The sequence below is a fragment of the Musca autumnalis genome, unplaced genomic scaffold (assembly GCF_047663935.1).
Source record: "Musca autumnalis isolate F117 unplaced genomic scaffold, ASM4766393v1 scaffold_5, whole genome shotgun sequence".
NCBI lineage: Eukaryota > Metazoa > Arthropoda > Insecta > Diptera > Muscidae > Musca > Musca autumnalis.
Genome location: NW_027412088.1, coordinates 140335628 through 140359342, shown reverse-complemented (window position 1 = coordinate 140359342; position 23715 = coordinate 140335628). Strand labels below are relative to the sequence as shown.

At 35.8% G+C, this 23715-nt stretch overlaps 2 protein-coding genes across 7 annotated transcripts in view; one reads left to right on the top strand and one right to left on the bottom strand.

The window, feature by feature from the left end:
• The window catches only part of Prosap (SH3 and multiple ankyrin repeat domains prosap), a 450787-nt gene that overhangs the window by 285314 nt on the left and 141758 nt on the right, over window positions 1–23715 (bottom strand). The gene's annotated exons all lie outside the window — the stretch shown is intronic.
• LOC141406641 (uncharacterized) lies at window positions 20485–21316 on the top strand. Its single transcript, XM_073992479.1, has 3 exons — window positions 20485–20739; window positions 20808–20975; window positions 21031–21316. Exons 1-3 carry the CDS (start codon window positions 20641–20643, stop codon window positions 21199–21201), a joined length of 438 nt encoding a protein of 145 aa, XP_073848580.1. The 5' UTR covers window positions 20485–20640; the 3' UTR covers window positions 21202–21316.

Genomic DNA, 23715 nt, shown 5'->3' with positions numbered 1-23715 from the left:
CGGTTTGATCCGTTCCTAAATGAGCATGCTTTGCAAACTACTTATAAGTGAAGGAGTAATTAAAAAAATAAGTGTAGAGTAGTATCACTAAAGCTTCGTTCCTGCACTTTTTTATTGGTAAAATTGTCAAAAAAGCAAACCGTCGAAAATGAGTTCAACATGCACATTTATTTTAAAATGTACGGGATCGGAAAAATGGCAGAAACGTCAAAACAACTGGAACAAATGTTAAAGTCGGCGTGGTAGCCAACTAGAAGCCCGCAAACATTTTGCATTTTTTTCGCCCAAATTTGTCGCGCAAAAAGTTTCTAAAGAGAAAACTATTCAGTGCCATTTTTGTTCAGAGAGAAGTAAATATTCTGCAAATTTTTTTGTGTATGTAAGAAAATAGTTATAAAAAAATTTAGGTAATTTATGGAACGGATTTGTTCTTTTGGTATGCTAAGGCTGTGTTAGGTATAGAGAGATTTTGTTGTTGTGTTTAAACATTAAAGTTTGGTATTTTACGGTGTTTCTATTCTCGCTAGTCATACTCCAAACGAAGCCAACACAAATAAAAGAAGCATAGTCAGCAATGTTTGTGCTCGGCTCTAAAGAGTTAAGTGATTACAGTATATAGCAAAGAATGGATTTGCGTTGTGGCTTGGTATTTGTGCGAAGTTGTCATCTATTCCTCATCTTATTTGCCATACTACATCCAAAAAATATTATTATGTTGGTTATTGTATTAATTTTGACAAAGAAAAAAAAACCATTCTGAAGAATGATAAAAAATCTTAAAGGATTTTGCAATGAAGGAAATCATCATGTGTATCTTTGTGTTAAAAAAATTAAATAATTCCGGTATGCAGTAATTATGTATTGAAAGTTGACCATGAGATCTCGTTCTTCAAACTTCACTTAAAAATCAATCAGATATTCAAAAGCAATGACAAAAATATTTTGTTATACTTGTTATATATCGCGAGCAAATATAATATAATCCGCACCCAGTCTTCACGGACAGTTAACAACTCAGACTCCGAAGCCGATGGCAACAGCCACACTGGTTCAACTTGGGCCAGGCAATGCTAAACAAACTAGCAAGATATTCCTCGGAAGAGGCGAGGAAGATCAGATCTCACGAAGAACGGAACACTGCGAAGTCAGGAGATTCTGAATACTGGGCCTTTCACAAGAGAAAGATGCGTTGTGCATTGAGATCATCAGCAAACCATTGATAAAATTCTGGGTTGGCCTAATGGAATTTGTCATCAGTGAGTTGAATTCCCGTTAATGTTAAGCTTCGGTCCGCATGCGAACTTTGAGTCCGGCTGCTGAATCTTCCGAAAAACTTGGACCTTCAACAGAGGAAAATGGCCGTGGAGACTGGAAAAAAGCCGTTATCAACTTACGCCAAAATTGTCAAGAAAGAATATACAGGGTCTACTAGGGTACAAAAACTACCATAAGGAAAAAAGGTTAACTCAAAACTATTGGATAAAATTCTGCAGGGGCGTGATCTAACTAAACTAGTCAGCAATGTGTTGAAGCGTGACCTTAAAATTACTCACTTCGTCGCATACCGACTGTGTCGTTATCGAAGAGACATAATTGAAACTCTTTGGGAAGAAGCAAAACTAAATGTGGAAATATGAGGACCCTCGCCTGACTAAAATGGCGGTGTACGTCAAAGGATGGCTGAGGAAACTCGAGCTGGAATTTATTCTCGCAGTCTTTGGCAACCAAAATTAGACTTTGGACGTGAAAGTGGGTCATATTGTACAGGGAATTGCAGGAGGATGACCCTCTCCTTGTAGTGGGACTCGACAATCTCTCTCTGGCCAGTCAGGCAAAGTCTAAGGGCATTGCGTATTACGTCTGCAATGTTTCAAAGCGTTCAGAGCTAGAATTGGCGATGACGAGAATGCTAAAAGTGATATCGTAGATATTAAACGCCCAACCGACACACAAGACTCCCAAGCAGTCCGTTTACGAGTGGGCCAATGATAAATCTCTATTGGAGAAGTGGCAACTGAGGCATTGATGGTGAACATTAACGCAGGTAATATCCAAGGTAATTGGACCTTACCCATTGTTGTTGTAAAAATTGAATTTGCAAGATTAGAAGCACGATGACAGAGAAGCCGTTCCGCAGCCGATATGTCTCAAGAGCCTTTACCAAAGGCGCAACATGCATGTCACATTGTGGTGGTTGTGTGGGTTCGAATCTTCGGCTTTCCTTTTTCACTTGCAAAAATGAGAAATTAATTAAAATTAATATTAAAAATGATATTCGCCCTAATCGGCAAAATTTTCAAACAAATCTACCATTTTGGTTTAAATTTAAATTTAAAAGGCATAATAAGTCCACTATAAAGTTTATAAGGTTTTTGGCCACAGTCGAACCAAATTGGCTGAAAATTTAGATTTGTGCGTCTCACTGTTACTCACTGAGACTTTTCTAATGATCTTTGGGTAGAGGGCTACACAGTGAGTTTAAACATGAAAAACGTGAGACTAAACGCTGAATCTTCTTAAGAGTCTTGAGAGTAAATCCCTTCAGAATATAAAGATGGCCGTGAAGGCCGAAAATATACCACCATCAGTTTACTTTAAAATAGCCAAGATACAATACGGTGATGAACTAAATTATATTATAAGCCATACCACCTACTATAAATGTTGAGGTTATTATTTGTTATTTTTACCACACTGTGCAACGATGAATCTGGATACAAGCTGTTTCGGCGATACTATCTTGATTCTATCTTAATACCGTTTCTGGATATGATTCATTAACGATTAACAATTATTTTCTGTTAATAAATTTTATTTTCGATTAATTTGGGCTGCGACAGGGGCGAAGAGTATCACTTAGCCTTTACATTATATTATTTTCACGATGTTTATTTTTAGTAATAATTGACAATTTCTTTCTTTAAGCAAATAAAACGTAATTGTTATCATTAAGCGTTTTGCCACTCCATAATTGTATCATGTATCCCCAATTTAATCTGGATTATCACCTTAAAAGAGACAACATTATTTTTCATTGTTTCCTTTAGTCGTAATTTATGACCTTTCTCTTTGCCAGTTGAGTCTCTAAACATTTTCTTAATATAGCTAAACTTAGAAAGATATCTTCTAGAGAAGATCGGCCTCCCATTGTTTGGTAAACGCCCATAAGTAATTAACATAATAAATACGGTTATTTCTTAATTTTTTCTTCTGTCAATTCTAAGAGAATGGCCTAAACCAAATGGGTTTGCAAATTCACAGTCATTCATTGAATAAAAAAGAATTACAAGTTGCTATTTTGTGTTTCTATTGTCTTTCGTTTCTTTGTAGTGTTTTGTGTTGATGCTATATTCCCACAGTATTTAAGCCATCATTTGAATATTCTACTGACAGACTGACATTTGTCTCGTGAGGTGTTGACGCCGTTTTACAGGCTGTTTGATTTAGTTTAACATTAATCTTATTTTGTATTTTTGGTTTTTGGACTCAAGGGGCCAACCGGACGACAGATAGACACGACACCCATCCACCACTTGGGTGAATGGATTAATAACAATGTTTGTTTCTTTACTGTTTCCAGTTGGTTTTGTTTTGTTTTTTTTTTGCTTTTGTTATTGTTGTTGTCTATGCTCTTTATTATCCCCTAGTTTTTTTTCTTAATGGACAAGTGAGACTCTGAACGATCAAATGACAACCGGAAAACCTTTCTAAAACAAGCAATGAAAAATAATGCGATTAATGAAGATTAAACACTTAATTGGGTGTTGATTTAAGTGAAGTGAAGTATTTTAAATATGGCAAATGAATTGTATGTCTATGAGCTCTATTTAAGCATGTCAAAATGTACAGCTTGGATTGTATTCCCCATTGGAAAGGTAGATACGTAAAAAGGGATTAAGATAACGATTTTGATAAGGTATTAGTTTTCGCAGCTTAAACATAAAAAAATCAAATTTCTGAATTGGAAGGCATTACAATTCGTGAAGAAAAAAAGTTTTCGATTGTATATGTGTGTGTATTGAAGAAGGATTCTAGGAAGACCAGAGACACTAGGCTGACTTGATAGTAAAAAGGCGTCAAAAATACTTTACAACTGCAAATTTGCAATAAGTTTAGTATTTGTCTAGCGCCACATCTAAATATGCCTGATGAGCTGGCTTAAACCACCAGCGAAACGATCGTAGCATATTGGTTGGATGTGTGGACTTCGCTAGATATCACTTTTTCAATACAAAACTCTTTAGGTCATGATAAGCTCAATTAATTCAACTAAATAATAAGTCTCACAAATAAATGACCTTCGTCCTAGTAAGACAATAATTAAATAAAAAAATATTTTACTGAGAAACTGGAGTAGTTTGTAGCCCAGGGAAAGTCAGGAGCCACTTGAGAGGAAAGAGGTACCAATAGTAATCCTGCACTTTGCTATGTTAAAGTTAAACATTGCCGTTCCTTGATGTTTATCATCCCAAAGTCACACTGTAAACTTTTATATTTTTTAAATACATTTAAAATATTTACCTCCATACATATGACCTACTTTTGACTATAGTCCATAATATTTAACAAGTCAATAAAATCTATTATAATAAAAAAATTCACAGACCATAAAATGTTGGTAATGACTTTACACCAACACGTTTGATAGCAAATGGTAGGGTTTTATCATCGCCGTCATCATTGACCGAGTAATTCTGTGCATGGCTACCTACCAATAAACTATTCATAAAATATGTTCTAGGGAGGGGGATGTATGTAACTTCCATTCCTACCAACAAAATATCCCCACAGAGATACGAAATGAAATTTTTCGCTGTTTTAACAAAGCCCCAGAAGCATTACAAATGTACAAATTTTAATGAACATCCAAACCATCACATGAATATACATATGTATAAAAACTTTTTTCACTCTTCTCCAACCCAACTAGAACGTTGCGAATTATATAATGCCTGCCGCCGCATTACTATGAAAATTGTATAATGTAATTATAATTAGATACACATTCATATTTTTATTCCATTTAGTTTGGAAACAATGAAACTAATGGAGCATTATATAATATTCAGTAGCGTGTGTGTTAGCGAATGGAGAAATTTCAAAACTAAACTTTGCGTTTTTGCATTATTTATTCTAGAGTTTCATTAGCAAAGAGTGGTGGTTCAAATCAGGAAACATGCTAAGATTAAAATCAGCTAAAAACATGAAATCAATTTTTGTATAAATACTCGTATAACGGAGTTTTTCGAAATGGAAATTAGAACGGAAATGTGAAGAATGTGAACAGAGTATTTATTAAGGGAATGTTAAACTGTAATCTACTACAGGTCCATCTTACGCTTTTGGAAAATAGATTTTTGGTCATAAAGAAAATATGCATTTTGAAAAATTTTAATAAAAACTTAATATTTGTAAACTGATTACACTGTGAACCGACATTTTGGGACAGAGATAATTAATTTTGGGGATGAAAGCCCTTGGTGAGTATATTAAGAATCCCGAAGGACAAATCCGCCGTGAGTAGATCCTTCGAGTTATGGCGTGATGAAGTTTCTGCTGAAGACCCCGTAAGTTATCTTAAATTAGCGTTATGTCTATCGCCAGGAAAATCCAAGACATAGAAGCTAACCTAAATAATAACGTCTCCTCCCTTAAAGACTATTTTGAAGACAGAAATTTGCAGTTATACGCCCTTAAGTCCTCAGCTACTATCCTGACTTCGTGGACAAAGGAAGTCAACGCTCAGCTAAGTATACACATTCGCGGACAAGTCATCCCGACGACCAACTTACTATATTTTTGTAAACATGTTGATATAGTAGCGGGGAATGTCGGGAAAAGAAACAAAATCCTCAAAGCGCTTGCTGGTAGTACATGGGGTAAAGACAAAGAGACCATCCTGACCACCTATAAAGCCATAGGTCGCCCCCTCATGGACCACGCAGCCCCGATATGGTCTCCAGGACTAAGCGACACACAATGGGGAAATCTCCAAAGGGTCACTGCGCATCGCTACCGGGTGCCACTCCAAGGCCCCCGAAAACCATCTAAACCAAAACCACAAAGCAAAGCTTCTCTCGGTGCAAGCACACTGTACCCTATTAACAAGGCAACATGCAATCAAATGCGACAAAGTGGACCACGCAACGCCAGCTGCACTAGACCTCTCTGTAAAAGAGATGAGCCTATCAGACAAGACTTCCGTAAAGAACTCCCAAACCTTCCCGAAATCCCCTCAAACCCAACAGACTCACACAAGAGTAGTGGAGGACCATATCTCATCTTACACAAGCAGTGTAGTGCTAGGTGGGAGACCCCCACCCTTTTTTTCTCTGTGAACGAGATGAGCCTATCAGACAAGACTTCCGTAAAATATTCCTCAGGTCCCTCTGAGGACTGTTTTTCTATAGAAAAATATTCCTCAGGTCCCTCTGAGGACTGTTTTTCTATAGAAAAATATTCCTCAGGTCCCTCTGAGGACTGTTTTTCTATAGAAAAATATTCCTCAGGTCCCTCTGAGGACTGTTTTTCTATAGAAAAATATTCCTCAGGTCCCTCTGAGGACTGTTTTTCTATAGAAAAATATTCCTCAGGTCCCTCTGAGGACTGTTTTTCTATAGAAAAATATTCCTCAGGTCCCTCTGAGGACTGTTTTTCTATAGAAAAATATTCCTCAGGTCCCTCTGAGGACTGTTTTTCTATAGAAAAATATTCCTCAGGTCCCTCTGAGGACTGTTTTTCTATAGAAAAATATTCCTCAGGTCCCTCTGAGGACTGTTTTTCTATAGAAAAATATTCCTCAGGTCCCTCTGAGGACTGTTTTTCTATAGAAAAATATTCCTCAGGTCCCTCTGAGGACTGTTTTTCTATAGAAAAATATTCCTCAGGTCCCTCTGAGGACTGTTTTTCTATAGAAAAATATTCCTCAGGTCCCTCTGAGGACTGTTTTTCTATAGAAAAATATTCCTCAGGTCCCTCTGAGGACTGTTTTTCTATAGAAAAATATTCCTCAGGTCCCTCTGAGGACTGTTTTTCTATAGAAAAATATTCCTCAGGTCCCTCTGAGGACTGTTTTTCTATAGAAAAATATTCCTCAGGTCCCTCTGAGGACTGTTTTTCTATAGAAAAATATTCCTCAGGTCCCTCTGAGGACTGTTTTTCTATAGAAAAATATTCCTCAGGTCCCTCTGAGGACTGTTTTTCTATAGAAAAATATTCCTCAGGTCCCTCTGAGGACTGTTTTTCTATAGAAAAATATTCCTCAGGTCCCTCTGAGGACTGTTTTTCTATAGAAAAATATTCCTCAGGTCCCTCTGAGGACTGTTTTTCTATAGAAAAATATTCCTCAGGTCCCTCTGAGGACTGTTTTTCTATAGAAAAATATTTCTCAGGTCCCTCTGAGGACTGTTTTTCTATAGAAAAATATTCCTCACGTCTCTCTGAGGACTGTTTTTCTATAGAGAAATATTCCTCACGTCTCTCTGAGGACTGTTTTTCTATAGAAAAATATTCCTCAGGTCCCTCTGAGGACTGTTGTTCTATAGAAAAATATTCCTCAGGTCCCTCTAAGGACTGTTTGTCTATAGAAAAATATTCCCCAAGTCCTCTAAGGAGTATAGAAAAATATTCCTCAGGTCCTGTGAGGGCTGCTTGGAGTACAACTTTTGATCCATATTGATAAAGCATATAAAGTTGTTATATAGTGTTGCTTTTATTTCTCGTACTTATCACTTTAACTTTCTATTTTACTTGATTACTTTCTTGTCATTTATCTATGATAATCAAATATTAAATCTCTTTTTACCATATCTAAGACTCTTAAAAAAGGCTATGATGAAATTAACTAAATGTTTTCCCACTTTCTTGTAATTGTTTAAATACACTACATGTTCCCAGCAAAAGCTAACGAGCATTAAATTAATGTTAAATACCAACTTCCTGCATTTGTAAAATGAAACAATTTGTGGCCGATGGTCGGTCATTCATGTTAGGTGCTTCTTGGGTAGTCATTAACCCCTTCCCCTTCAATGATTACCATGCCAAGTAGTGAAACATTTTTCGTTAAGATTTAAGTACAGAAGACATGCAGTTAGCACTTGAGCAGGAACACTCAACCCTTCGCATGAGAATAAAGTCTCAGTTTGGTGTGTTTTCAAATGATAATTGTTTGTCTTATGAGTGTCTGTCTGTCTGCTTTAGTGTCTCCTTAGTGTCTGTGGCATGTAGCATTCCCTTTTGGTTTGGTTAGTTTGGGTCATTAGTGCTGGTGCTGATGTGAGGGGGTTAGGGTTTCATTTGGCTCAATAGTTTTATTTTTTGGATTTCTTTAGTTTTTGTTTTGACCCTCTTATTCTATACGATGTCGACTATTTCGTTTTGTTCATTTTTGGCATTGTGTTGTAAATTAACCAACCACTCAATGAACTGTAAAATAAAATATTTGCTTGTTTTCGCTTTAAGATCGTAACGTTTAGTTAAGTATTTCAACTTGACCCATATTCATGGCTATGATGGTGTTTCATATCACCCACCCCACCATGGTAAAAGATGAAGAAACAAACCGAACCATTGGCAGAACTACAAACACTCAATTTTCTTCACGTGTTGGTGGTCATATGAAAGGGAAATATTGATGTTTTGTTTGTGGTGGGTCAGTTGGAAAAGTGTTGTTCAGCGTTTCGTTTTTTCACCTTTGCGCTTGCCATTACTTTCGTTGAGGTTCATGTTTAACAGGGCATTAAATTAACTTGTGAAGCAACAATGTTGGCGCCATTGTTTATTTTCTTTAATAAAGTGGCGAGGTTGATTGATTGAAAGGATATTAATGGAAATTAATTGTAAAGGAATGTCATTTGCTAAAAGGAACTGCAAGAAGAAAATTCTTTATTTCTTCTATACATATATCTCCTAAGTTGTCGTGGAACCACAAACGTTTCCTTTTTTGCCTTTAGTTTCTATGGTAATAATTATCCTTACAAGCAACTGAAGAAAAAATGTTTTTTTTTCTTCCCCATCATGTTTAATTCTTCTCAAAGGATTTATGTGCACCTGTTCTAAGGAATACCCATTTAATAAAAGAAAATGATTTAAAAATAATAAGCTCTTTCTTTTTTTACTTTGTTAAGAAAAGGAAAGAAACCATCTTGGAAACAATGCGTGCATTTAACCCTGCTCCATGTTCTTGTTTTTCTTTACCACCCTTTCTCTTTCAAAGGCATTACCCTTTATTGAAATAAAATCCTTCGACTAATTGTTATGCCAACAATGTAATTTGCTTTAAGCTCTTTTGATGGAAGAACGTTGCTTCTTTTGGACCCATCATTCTTTCTTGTTTTGCTGCTGTTTGTTTGTATGTGTGTTCGGGATTTCTTCTTGAGTGATGTTGGCCATCTGATAGATTTCTTGTAACATTTTTTCTCTCCATTCTTTCGTGTTTGCTTAAAGCTTTTGCAAACAAGCAAAATGGACAAAAATTAGAGCTATCATTTTGTTCTCCATTTACTGAAAAAAAACGAAACTATCGAAAGAATACAAAAATATAGTTTTCTTTATCCCGAATTGTTCCATTCTGTCTGTCATTCACTAGAGTTTTTTTTTCTTTCGTTTTGTTAGTTCATCTAATAACCTTTGGCTATGAACCAGAGTAAAGAACAAACTACAATAATTCCACATCCACAAGAAAAACAACACAAACTACAGAAGAGAAGAAAATGAAACTTTTTCTCGGAAAACCATCCAGCAAATGAAATGAACTAAGCTAATTGGAGTGACACGTGTCTTGGCAAATTCCAAGCTTTGCGAATTTGATGACAAATTATAAATGAAAAACGGAATTGCATGGGAATGACATAAAAACAGAGCGAGAAAAATATGAGAATTCATTCAAGAAAATAGGAATTTAAATTTTGAAAATAAGGAAAATACGGTTAAATCAAAAACAACTACTGTGGAAAGAATTCAAGTCGGTTGGTAACTCCCAAAATTATGTCGGGGCCTATGTCAGTCATTGAACTCGGACATAACTCCAAAAATGTGTATATGTCCAAGGGTTGATGTGTAAAATCCCGGCCGAAGGCCCCCTGCCCACTTCAACTTTACGGAAAATAAATGATGCATTTAAACTGAGAACAAGTAAGAAAAGGCTATAGTCGGGCGGGGCCGACCATGTGATACCCTACACCTTTACCCCTGGGAATTAGCTTTCCACAAATCAACATTTCTTTATAGAACAAATAAACTTATTGTAAGAAAAAACTTTGTCGATTCTGGTACCGTATCACACCAAGCTTAAATAATAATAAAATAATTGTTTCACAAACATCCCAGAAGGGAAAATGAAGATTTCTCTTATATCAATTAGTGAGCGTACACCGACTCATGTTGGCTCAATGATATGGGACCCACAGCTTATTTCCGAGTCCGAAAGACGTGTCCTAAGACACCACTTGTACAGAAGTTTCACGTGGCTGAAATACTCAGAAAATGTCGCCAACATTACTGAAGCGTATTTTGCCACGGTTGAAAAATTGATGTTGTCTGGCTGGGGAATCGTGAAAAAAGGTGGCAAAGCGACCCATGCTGCAATGCATGTTTAAAAAAACATTTCACCCGCATAATAATAGCAGCATCTTATTCGACCTAAACTCTTACCTCGTGCAAAATTTAGTGATTATTGAGCTATAATTGCGCCCTCTAGCATTTTTATGGTTACACTACAAACAAAAACTGGGTATATTAGGCTGTAACTCTGTTATCTTATCATGCACACCAACACAATTGAAATCAATAGAAAGGTCAAGCGTTCCTCTTCCAAGTATAGCTTACTTGCCCGGAATGTCTCTTCCAGGAAAAAGATATAAGCCGTATATTAATTTTCACACAAAAGTTGTGGTCCATTTAACCCTCTAAATATTATCTGATCGCCATCTCAAATGGCAAGCTTCTTCATTGTCATATACTCTTACCTTATTTAAAATTTCGGACTATTATTGCGACCTACAGATCAGCTGCAAAATCGGACAAAAATTATGTTTTTGGTCCATTTCACCCGCTAAATTTTTCACGATCATCACCAATGAAAATAGGGACCTATTCTGGCCTAAACTCGACCTCCATACAAAATTTCGTGACGATCGGTCCATAATTGCAGCCTGGAGTTTGATTACAATTTATAATGGACAGACGGACGGACGGAGGGACAGATGGACACACATCTCAAAATCGCTTTATCTCTTCGAGATATGAAGATTGGTATACCGCGGTGTTACATGCATTTTTACCAAAACAAACTTATAATACCCTTTCCACATAGTGGTGTTTTCACGATTTTGATTGGAAACCGTAAGCCCAATCATAATGTGACTAAAAAAATGTTGTAGCAGTTCTTCTCTATAAGATTGACCTTTATGATATGTTCGTAGGTTTTACCATTTTTGAGATATGGAAGTTCAAATTGGGACAATGCACTGACTGTATCGCCCCCTTTTAAAACAATGTCATGTACGGTGCGCCTTAACTAAGTTTATTTGAAAACCGCTTACACCTGGGAAGTTTTTGCGGATTCTGAGACAGCAATGTTCATAGATGAGAAAAATTCAAAAACACGAAAAAATCGCTGCAGGGATTTTTAAATAAATCGCGGTCAAAGTTCACATTTTTAGGTTTTTGCGATTTTGCTTGGAAACCTCAAGTCCTATGGAAATGTAGCTAAAGAAAATGTCGTAGCTGTGAAAATTCTCTAGAGGAATGACCGTTATGATTTGTTCCTAGGTTTTACCATTTATGACATTTAAAAGTTCGGGTCACATATTTAGGTTTTTTTTGTTAGGTTTTCTAGAGTTGCTGGAAAACGGTAAGTCTTATCGAAATGGGACGATAGAAAATCTTATAGCTGTTAAAATTCTCTACAAGATTGGCTTTCGCAATTTTTCCTAAGTTGTATCATTTTTGAGATATATAAGTTTAAGTTGGGAAATTGCAGTCACGACATTGTTCTCTAAAAAGACGATACAGTACGTGAATTCTCCCAATTTGAACTTCTACATATATTTAAAAATTGTAAAACCTACGAAAATATCAATCGATCAATATTAATCGATAAAAGTTACAGAATAGGTCTACTATTTACATTATATTCAGTAAAAATGGAATTTGTTGTGTCAATTTAATATATTGCACAGAATCAAGAATTTTTATCCATGTATGTATATTAGGCCGGGGCGATTTGAAAACCTTAATGGGCCCTTCGTGTTTCTCATTCCTGGGATTGAACTGAGCAAAAAAGTCCACTGGACCATATGTCTACCGCGAAAATCGAGCCTCCCGATTTTGACTTTAAGTTTTTTATTGGCGTTTTTTGGATATTTTGGCAAATAACAGCCAAACCATTGAGATTTGCGACCCAACACAGCCCAAAATTGTAGCCAACACAATAATTAAGAACTCTCTAGTACATCGCAAAAGTATTGGAATGCTCCTTCAGACAGTTTTGGCTTTGATAAAGTGCACATTTGTCGGCAAATATCGATAAATGATAATGTGCTACAAAAGTTGACCAGAAAAATATTCAAGCTTTCTGTTACAAAATTCTATCGTGTTGGGGTCCATGGACGACAAAAATACTTTTGGTTCGGTTGAGTCACTTCGTTTTATTATTTATTGATGTACTAGAGAGTTCTTAATTATTGTGTTGGCTACAATTTTGGCCTTTGTGTTGGATCGCAAATCTCAATGGCTTGCCTGTTATATGCCAAAATATCCAAAAAAACGTCAATAAAAAACTTCAAGTCAAAATCGCGAGGCTCCATTTTCGCGGTAGACATATGATCCAGTGGACTTTTTTGCTCAGTTTAATCCCAGGAATCAGAAACGCGAAGGGCCCATTAGGGTTTTTTCCTTCCACACAAATCGCCCCGGCCTAATGTATATAGATATAGATAAGTCTCCCCTGTCCCGTCTGGGATGTTTGTGGAACAATTATTATGTATGTAGATATACACAACATACCATACATGTATGTACTTCACTTTTATCCATTACCATCATCATCATCAACTCCACCATAGCCACCATCAACACCATCCACAAGTATTTGAGTGAGTGACCATCATCAACATTGTCGTTTCAATTATAATTGAATTTCTGGCTATGTGGAGTAATTTCTCCACTAGTTCCGATCAGACAGTACGTCTGTCAGTCAGTCAGCCGCCATATACACATGTTGTGGAGAGAGTAACATCATAATTTCATTAAAATTTCTTTCTGTGGGTGTGTGAGGGGGAGTGCAAAATAATGTTATTTAAAGCGTTTGTTTTGTGTTGATTTTTTTCGGGAGACCATCATGTTGGACGGAAATCCATACATGTTTTGTAGGTTGGAAACGGATGGTATGGTCCACATTCCATCAAGGCTACACACATATGCTGCGTATAAACATTTTCATACAAAATGTGGTGAGTGCTTCTAGTAACCAACATTAGCATTGTAATGTAATGTTTTGGAATGTACGGGTCAACTTTTCTACATGCCTACAAAAGCACAAATACAAACGTACATACATACATATTTATATACATGTATGTATTATTGTATATAATGTAGGGTGTACAATGTACACTGTACATTAACCGGAAAAGGTCATTAACTCAATGTGGTTTTTATATTGTGCGTTCTGATTGCTTTGCATTGTTGAGTTCTGTTGTTGATGTTGCTGTACTGCAAAGCTTCTGTTAAGCGCGTAATACTGGTATGTACCACAAAAAATAGTTATTAATGGTCATTTGTTTTCCTCCATATCGCCACAGCAGAGGGTGGTGGTGAGGTAGGGGTTTTTTGTGAAAAGGTTTGTATGTGTATTTTTTTGGGATTTTGGCAAACTTTCAGAACATCAGGGCATTATGTTTCATTTCCGCCAACATTCGCTAATCGTTTTAGTTATTCGATGTGTGTTCTACTTTGAATTCTTTTCTCTTGGATTATTAAAACTGGGTTTCATAACATACCTCTAATCGCTTTATTGGGAGGAAACACACATCCAGTTAAAATCCCAATCATTGCTAATTTATAATTTTAGAGAAAATGATGTACTGACCTGAAATGGGAAAAAAAGAAAATAAGTTTGAAATGTTCCATGGCTCATCTTAGAATTATTTCTAAATTAGGATGATAAAAATAGGTTAATCTAGGTTAGATTCCGGCCGATATTGGTATGCTACAGACAAAAATCGGTAAAATTAACACCAAAATTATGAATGAAAAGTTGAAATTAAAGTTGACAACACTTGCGCGGTTAGCGACTACTTTATTTTGGTCGGTAACACATCGAAAAATTACGTTAATTATCGGAATTATAAACAAATTAAAATTTCCAGTTATCGATAATTGCCGATACTTCTGTCGTTAACTATTTACAGAATCCCATTACAGGAGGGAAAACTTAAATATGTTAAATAAGTGCGTTGTAGAGTGATTTTCGAGAGTTCCATCGTGTTGCAAGTTAAGTACAGAGTGCTTGAGTTGGATTATTAGTCCATTCAAAATCACAATTTTTGAGACTGTTTAAACCCCGTAAGCAACATGCTGCTCAGAGTTATCAGCTGTGTATAACATACAGAAAGTTCACATCACTGAACTAGAAATATAGTCGGGCTGTATTCTAGAGTTGGGTAATCTCGTTCAATTGAACGATCCGGATCACTAACTCGTTCAATGGACACCGGTAATTTTTTGACAAACTGCGTATGGTTTTTTGGTTTTTATGATGTTACTCATTCGTCTTTGAACGAGTTAGTGATCCGGATTGTTCAATTGAACGAGATTACCCAACTCTACTGTATTCATTGCTATGAGAGAAGTCTTCCTTTGTCTCTTCCGGGATGTTCATGGGAAATATTTTTTCCTTCAGTAGATGTGACAGAAAACACGAAATATCTGCCAGTTTTAAACCCTCCCCTAACTACAAAACTCAATGAATTGTTGTTGCCTTGTGAACAATACGAGGGAAACTATATAATTTTTCTGGCCTACTATATACTTTTCTTGGAATGTTTGACATTTTTAGCATAAACGTGTTCAGTATAATTTGACATACGTCCATTTGTTGCGTTGTTACAGTGACATGAAAAAATCTCGACGCCAAAAAAAAAAAAAACAAAAATTGGATTTTACTTGTTAATATTTTCGTCCGAAGATTTTTCACAACTTTCGACATGGATTATCACGGCTAGAGTGAATCGATGAAATTAAATCTTTGTATGTAGATGAAGGACGATCTTATAGCATTATGAAAAACTGGTATCATTAATTCTGTCGTGGTCGACGCTCGCTCAAATCGAAGATCGTAAAGGTCCGAAAAGAATTGATGCCGGGCGTGAACTGATAATGCAAGATCGTCATGTGGCATACCGTGAGATAGATGCATCCTTGATAATTTCTTATACCCGCAAACATTTGATATTGCATGAACACCTGTCCGTATAAAAGGTTTGTTCTCGTTGGATCCAGCACAAAATGACAATCGCTCAAAAACGACTCTTGTCGGTGGGTGCAAAGAAATGTTGAAAATATAGGACGGACTCTGCTTCAAAAGACATTTATAAGGTCGTCACGGCACAGTGGATCCACTTGTATGGAGAAAGTGGCCAAAAATATTTAGAGTGTACAAATCAAGCCAATGCGCCGGTTACAGCTTTGTGCTGCTGCGAAGAGTGTTTTAAGAACCCACGACCGTAACATTCTCCCCCCTTTCCCCTCTGGAGGGGGTATACGGTAAAAATTGTTTTATGCTGTTAATACAAAATGACTTGAACAAAGGTCCCGATTATCTTATGATGCAAAAATATTCTAAGGGAAACAAAATAATCTCCAAAACAACATAAAATCCAACCAATTTAGCGGATTAAAAAAATCAACATTTTTGTCTGAAAATTGGTAAAATTTTTAATATAGATCTTACAGCGTTCTTCCTTGAAGGCACGTACCGCCAACGTAAGACAACTTTGGAAGAAGATTTCTTCATCTTGCCACTGATGCCAATTGTGTTGATGTACGTGGTCAGATAACAGAGTTATACGCTAATATATCCATAGAAACCCTATTCTAGGGCAGCTTTAGTCAGCGACCCACCATTTATAGTCTGGCACTAGATGGCAGCTGATTTTAATATTGAATAATCTTAAACCCATGACCTACTTTGGAAAATTATTCCCGAGGTGGGCAATGGTGGGCATCATGACTAAAACCTTAGGTCAAATTTAAGTACATGATCGAATTGGCATTACAAAATACACTAAGAAAATATGCAGCTAACTAGAATTACACAACACGCTAAAACAATATTTTTTAATGAAAATTAAGCTAATACCTCCACCTAAATCCACTATAATATTTTGCTATACGTATTAGTTTCGCGATATTTTGAATATAATTACTTGCACTTAAAATATAGGTTGTACTCACAACAAAAAATATTAGTCAAATGTTCCGACTTTTGAAGCTATTCTTAAGAAGATGGCGTTCGAATGAAACTAAAACTAATATATTTTTAAAAAGGTCCATGTCATAGCTGTCAGATTTGCCAGATGTTGTACGAAAATTTTGACATTCATTTTTTTATTTTTGGCCAATGGGTGGATCCACTGTGCACGGGTGACGAATCATGGATCTATGCGTATGAGCCGCGAACAAACACCAATCACCCGCGTGGGTTTTCGAAGACGAGGCAAATCCAACGAAAGTTGTTCATGGAAGAAGCACTTCAAAGCAAATGGTTGCCTGTTTCTGCGGCTGTTTCTGTGGCGACCAAACGGCTTGAGTTACGTAGGACGGATAATTCTGGGTGGTACACCACAATTTGTTTGCCTAAAGTAGTGTGAGGCATTGTGAGTCTCGTGAGCGTAAATTTACTCTCGCTCACCACCAGTTAGAGTCTACACAAGTTGTGAGCGAGAGTAAATTTACGCTCACGAAACTCACAATGCCTCACATTGGCCTAAAGTCTCCCGAGAAATTCAAAAAAAACAAACAAGAGTAGACGGATCATTGTGCGCCATGACAATGCGAGCTTTTTATACATCGGCTCAAACCTGTTTTACAGGCCAAAACTTGGAATTGATTGGTCATCCGACGTACAGCCCTGACTTGGCACCCAATAACTTCTTTTTATTCCCGAACAGCAAAAAAAGGCGTGGTCAACGATTTTCGTTGCCAAAAATCAAAAACGATGTTTTGCAGGTGTCTTAATCGGAGTGGAGGAAGTGCTTCGACAATTGGTTTGAGCGCTTGCAACAGTGTGTATAAATCATGGTTGGTTGTAAGTTTTTTTGGGTGAATTTTTTTTGGTGGGGGTGGGGCAATTTTATTTGAGGGTGCGGTAAATTTTTGTTTGAGTGGGGGAAGCGGGCTATTTGCCCCCCTCAACTTGCTCAAATTCAAGAAGAGTTTCACTCGCGAGTGGAATTCGAACGAATTAGAGCGAGTATCCGGAGCTCTGGTTTAGACCCCAAGTATGTTTCAGACATTTGGAGTCGATTTAGCCATGTCCGTCTGTCTGCCGGTCTGGCTAGAGCGCGCGATAGCTCTCGAACGGATCAACTGATTGGGTCCTAAATTTGGCATATTTGGTAATATTGGGAGCCACTGTGGTGCAATGGTAAGCACGCCCGTCTTGCACTCAGAAGGTCTGCGGTTCAATCTCTGACCAGAACATCAAAATTTTCGGCTGTGGCAAAATCCCTTCAGTGTAATGCTGGCTTTCATTTCCTGAGTATTTCAACCATGAAAAACTTCTCTAAAAGTGGTGTCGTAAGACACGCCGTTCGGACTCGGCGATAAAAAGTAGGTCCCATATCATCCATTTTGAATCGGCGTGCATGCATTAACATTAATTACATTTATCTCATATGTAATATTTTGTTCAAACTTAGTTTAAGTTCGAAGATGGGTCATATCCCACAAAAGTTCAAAACTTTTCGCTAAAATTTTACGCATACAGCACATCATGAAATTTCTACCAGACATAGATGAGGTTCCAATATGGACTCTATCGGTCCACCCTTCGAGTACCTCCCACACAAAATTTGGGAAAAGTGCAGTTCAAGGCCTGCCCTCGCATTGCTTTGATTCTTTTTGCAACAACCTGTACGAAGGTACAAGTTTTCTGCATGGAAAAGCCCGAAAGCTGCGAAAAGCCCTACGACACCAATTTTAGTGGCTGGAGCGCATGGTAACTTTCGAACGGATCAGCCGAATCGTCCCAAATTTTGTCCTTCGTAATATTTTGTCTAAACTTAGTCTAAGTTCGAAAACTTGTCATATCGTTCGAATCCTTTCCCTCTAAAGTGCAACAAATTTCACTGAAATTGTACACAGAGGGAAAGAATTCGATCCAAAATCATTTTTTGTGACCACGGCTGTTGTCATTTTTTTAATCTGACCACTAGAGTGGGGCAATCTAGTTCACGGACCGGATCGACCTTTCTAATTCCTTTTCCCAAAAGGAACTAGTTCCATAATATAGTTCCATAGTTCCAAATAGTTCCGAGACAGATATAGTAAAACAAATCTTTCCCTTTCATCGTTCTTTTCGTTACAAATAGTTCCGAGACCGAAATAGTTCACGAATCTTTCTCTTTTATAGTTTTTTTGTTTCCTTTGTTCCAAATAGTCCCGAGACCGAAATGTTTTCATGGTTTGGGTAGGAATTGACATAAAAATAATTAAGTTCCAGCGTCTAAACCGCAATGTTAAAGGAACGAGAAGAGCGATAAGAACGAAAGGAACTAGAGGAACTATATAAACGCAAGGGCTGGATACAGTTCCGATAGTTCCTTGTCCGGAATAGTTCCTTGCAACTAGTTCGTTCCGGAACTACACAACTCTACTGACCACAAAAGGTGTCAATATGAGCACATGCGTGCTCAATTTGTAATATTTCGACCACAAACGTGCTCACTTTGACCACGGTACATTGTCAGTTCTCGAAATCGTTGACACCATCTCGTTGTCAAATTGACAACGTCGTGCTCATTTCGACCATAAATGATGTTGACAATATCTACAACGGATGTGGCCAGTTTGACAACATATGGTGCCATTTTTTCATGAACGAGCAACCGATTTGGTCCAAACTTTGAATCTCCTAATATTTTGTCCAAATTGATGGTACCTCCTACGTACGACTTTTGAACTATATATATTTTTGTCAACACGTTCAAAAAGGGCCACACAATCTGAAAACCCCCTAATACATAATTATTGGGAAAAATAAATTTGGTTCCGTAGCCGGTATTCGATTCGATATTTGCAATAGACGAAAGTTTCAATTTAGACAGTCTGAGGTATTTATTTATATTTATTTATTTATTTAAAATTCTTTCATGTACACAAAGCCATACGGCCAAAAGAGATGATTACATTATACATAACATTGAGAAATTCACTACTCAAAAATCGGGAAAAATAATCCTATATGTATTATTAAAAATCATACTAAAATTTAGTGAGATAAAAAAATATTTTAAAGGTTACGTTATATACAACACTGAGAAAAATACACTACACTAGATTTTGCTGTCAAATAAACAGATTTTATCGTTTCCATGTTTGAAATAAATTAATAAAATTACAATAAAAAATTAATTAAATAGTGTCAGTATTTCGTGTGAACAGCCACAATTCCACTTATCAAATCTCCTATTTCTTAATTTCTTGATTTGCCTTTTAAAAGTAAAAGCTGCAAAATGTGAATTGGTTTTTGAAATATGAATTGGTTTTGTCCAAACTTAGTTTAGGTATCGGCCCACTCCTTCGGGTACCTTCCCAATAGTTTAACACTTTTCGCTGTAATTGTGAGCATGATAACTCTTGAATGCAAGGTAACCGAAATGGACCATACTTTGTACATGGTAAAATTTCTAACAGACACAGATATGGTTCCAATCGACAAGGAATGACTCTAAAAATGAGATTCACTTCTAAAATGGACCATGCCGATGCATACCTTAAGACACCTCCTTCGCAACACCTTTCAGCTTAATAAGTCCAAAAAGGGCCGCAAAATCTGAAAACCTCGTAAATACATAATTATTTGTGAAAAAGGACATTCGTTGCGTAGCCGGTATTCGATATTGTCAATAGATCAAAGTTTCAATTCACACAGGCTGAGGGTATATCTCTGTCTGCAAGGCCTACTGATACTTTTTTTCTTGTGTATTTTGCTGCCAAACAGATTTTATCGTTTCGATGTTAGAAATAAATTAATAAAATTAAAATAAATTAATAAATTAGTGTCAGTATTTCGTGTGAATTTTCATGTTAACCAAGTTTCCCTCTATGGGCTAACAGCCACAATTCCACTTATCAAATCTCGTATCGCATGTTGTTATCTTCAATTACACATTTTCCATGTTTATTCGCCCGTTTTAGTACTTTATGCGAATATAAAAACCTACTGCATTGTCTATTTCAAATTTCAGTTTTGTCAAAATGTTCAAATCACCAAAACTTTTTCCAACTGTTTTAAATTTCTTAATTTGTCTAATAAAAGTAAAAGCTGCAAAATATGAATTGGTTTTTGACAATGATAAAATATTCGATAACTGTCCCGAAATACCTGGAAATAATGGCATACACGATCTATTCGATATGACAAATATGCACTTCGAATATGAAGAAGACCGTATTAAAATAAACGGTAGTACAGCTTGTAAGTGGGGAGGAGTTCAATCCACAGATCGGATTAAAGTAAGAAGATATGATGACAGACCCTATGAAAACATCAATCATTAATTGTAAATTTTGATAATCTACAGTTAAAAGCTGAAATGTTCAAATTTCGTAGGGGAGATTGGCAGCTAACACCACTTACAATGCATGTTCAGGATTTTTGTTCTTTTCAATTCATACCTGGTTATTCTTGGTATTCAGCATGGTCCCAACACATAGCTGCGAATGAACGTAAATGTTTAAATAACTATGGAGTGAGTCGTTCTACTTGCTATTTATATTTTTATTTATTTGTTTATTTCTGCATAGCACATCTACCACTACAAACCATATGTTATGGATAATCGCTTTGATCATTATGCAAATGTGGAAGGTCGTCATAAAGTTGTAATTCGTTTCGAGGCATACGATATGTTAAATCAAAAACGTGCTAATGATATCTGTTTTCAAGTTATTGGTGAATATTTTAAGGTGAAATGATGATGAATGTCCATAAGATAAAAATTTCAACTGCATTTTCCAAAAAAAAAATTATAAAAACCTTACAAATATGTCCTCGGTTGAGGATAGTAAAAAAGTCACCATATGGACAGAACCAAGTCAGGCTTCACAAACAAAATTCTATTTCTCTAAAATTTTGTTAAATAAAATTCAATTAATTAAAATCATGTTTTTTTAATTTAAACTACTACAATCCCCACGAAAAAATAGACCACATACAATTAAAACTTTAAAATCGATTTGGGCCCAACTGGAACAAAGTATCAGCAAGACTAAAACTAATCATTACGTGGACGGATGGACTAACTGCTGCACTAATAATATACTAATTCTCCATTACAATATGGCTGGTGAATGCAGAGTATATCTCATATGTATCAGCTTCCCAAATAAAATTGAGGCTTGCAACCAGGACAACAAGGACTATCTGTCATTACAGTCTTTAAAATGAAGATAGACGAATATATTGGTAAATTTTGTATTGGAATTGGAATATGGTTCATACGGAGTGAAGAAATAAAATAAATGTGTAATTTTTTGACCTCATGGGTACTTAATTCAAGATAATATCCTTAGGATAAAATCTTTTTTCATTTTGCTATTCGAAGAGTAGACATGCATACACATAGAAAAAAGGCCTCTCTAACAAATGTCCTAAGCATATTTTGCAGCAAACATATATTTGTTTGCAAGCAGTCCCAAACATAACATATGTTTGGGTCCTGCAAACAAATATGGTAACATGGGGCGCCTTCGCCACGTTTTTGTTCAAAATGTTCTCATATCGACACCGATATTATTATTGGTAAAAATATAAGCATATCTTGACTATAAGTTTTGATATATAAATGGTTATAATTTTGTTTTTAAAATAATATTTTTGAGAATTTATACAATGTTTGAAAAGTGGCGAAGCCTCCCCACCCATGAAGCAGCTTCGCCATCGATATGGAACATTCTCCAACGGCCTTTAAAAATGTAATTTACCATACTTCTTCCTTAAATATCAACATTATGCAAAAAAGGAACGTGTTTTCTATTGAATAATCAAAAGTGGTTCTAAAATTTACAAAAAAAAAAAAACAGATTCTAGTACCTAATTGAACTAGTTACCTTGAATTTAGGTACAAAAATCATAATATTACTAAAACAAGATACGTTTACGATAATATTTGATTTTAACTTCACATTACAGTGTGCTATATCTATGGCATAAAGAATTTAATTTAAACATTACAAATATCTAACATTAATCCACCACACCCCTATCATGGCGTAGGGATTTATATTCTTCAGTAGTTGTCTTCTAACGGTACAAAAAATGTTTTTGATATCACAAAAGGTAAAGAAGATATCACAAAATATACATACCATAATTATTTTTCCCAATACCTAGAAAACACAAAACAGCATGCGTCCGCTATCATACCTATGACTCAACTGCCAACTTTTGGGAGATGATTGGTCTTCATTAAATTCGCAATTTTAGCTTTAACGGATTTTTTGTAGCACTTGTTGTTTGCGAGAAAATCGGCACTGGCGTAGCCGCCCAAGAGGCGAAGGCGCCTTATGTTACCATATATGTTTAGATGCAAACAAATTACATGTTTGGGTGCAAACAAATTATATGTTTAGATGCAAACAAATTATATGTTTGGTTGCAAACAAATTATATGGTAGAATATGACCCTAAATCATATATAAAAAGCGAAAGCTTCTGGGGATGTTAAATATTATAGCTACAAATTTCTTTTATTCAGAGACTCATAATGAAATTTGAATAGGAACATTTCGTCTTTAGACACAAACCCCAAAAAGTGACATATTTTAGGAGATTTTGACTCAGTATGAAATAAATTTTAATTAAGAGTCTAAAAGTTCAACAAACAATTTCTACATATAATATCTATTAATTTATTTTTATTTTATTTTTGAAATATTTATTACAATTAAAAATCATAATAAAAATTATAAAAAAGCACTAGCAACTAGGGCTATCGGCCTAACATATAATATCTAATTTTGTAACGTAATTTTCTTAACAGAGTATTTTACTTAGATTTCTGGTTTGTTCAGGGACTTACTGTGAAATTTTGTGTAGAACATTTCCTCTTTTAACACCTTTTGTCTAAAACTAAATTTCATGTTACTTTCATGCATCAACTCGAAAAAAGAACAATACAAATTTATTCAAAAAATATTTGGGTGTTTTGTTGGCAAATTTGATGCATATATTTTCTTGATATATATTGCAAATACATATTTCATTTATTCGGCGACTTATATTGAAATTTGATGGTGAATATTTTTGTCTTTGACGTCTTCTATCTAGAATGAAGTTTTGTGGGATAAAACTCAATAAACTCAGATAAAGTACAACATTGACCCTAAAACGTGATTTTACTTTTGGCAGATTCCTGGCGTTTAGGTACGATTTAGAGTTTTGGTGTATTCGGGAACCTATAGTAAAATTTTATGGCAAATAATTTTGTG

What these genes read in the sequence shown, in the direction of transcription:
- LOC141406641 (XM_073992479.1), top strand. Translation starts at nt 20,641, where the DNA reads ATGACAAATATGCACTTCGAATATGAAGAAGACCGTATTAAAATAAAC. An exon ending in AATCCACAGATCGGATTAAA is followed by an intron (nt 20,740 to 20,807) that starts GTAAGAAGATAT and finishes GATAATCTACAG; the next exon opens with TTAAAAGCTGAAATGTTCAA. An exon ending in AATGTTTAAATAACTATGGA is followed by an intron (nt 20,976 to 21,030) that starts GTGAGTCGTTCT and finishes ATTTCTGCATAG; the next exon opens with CACATCTACCACTACAAACC.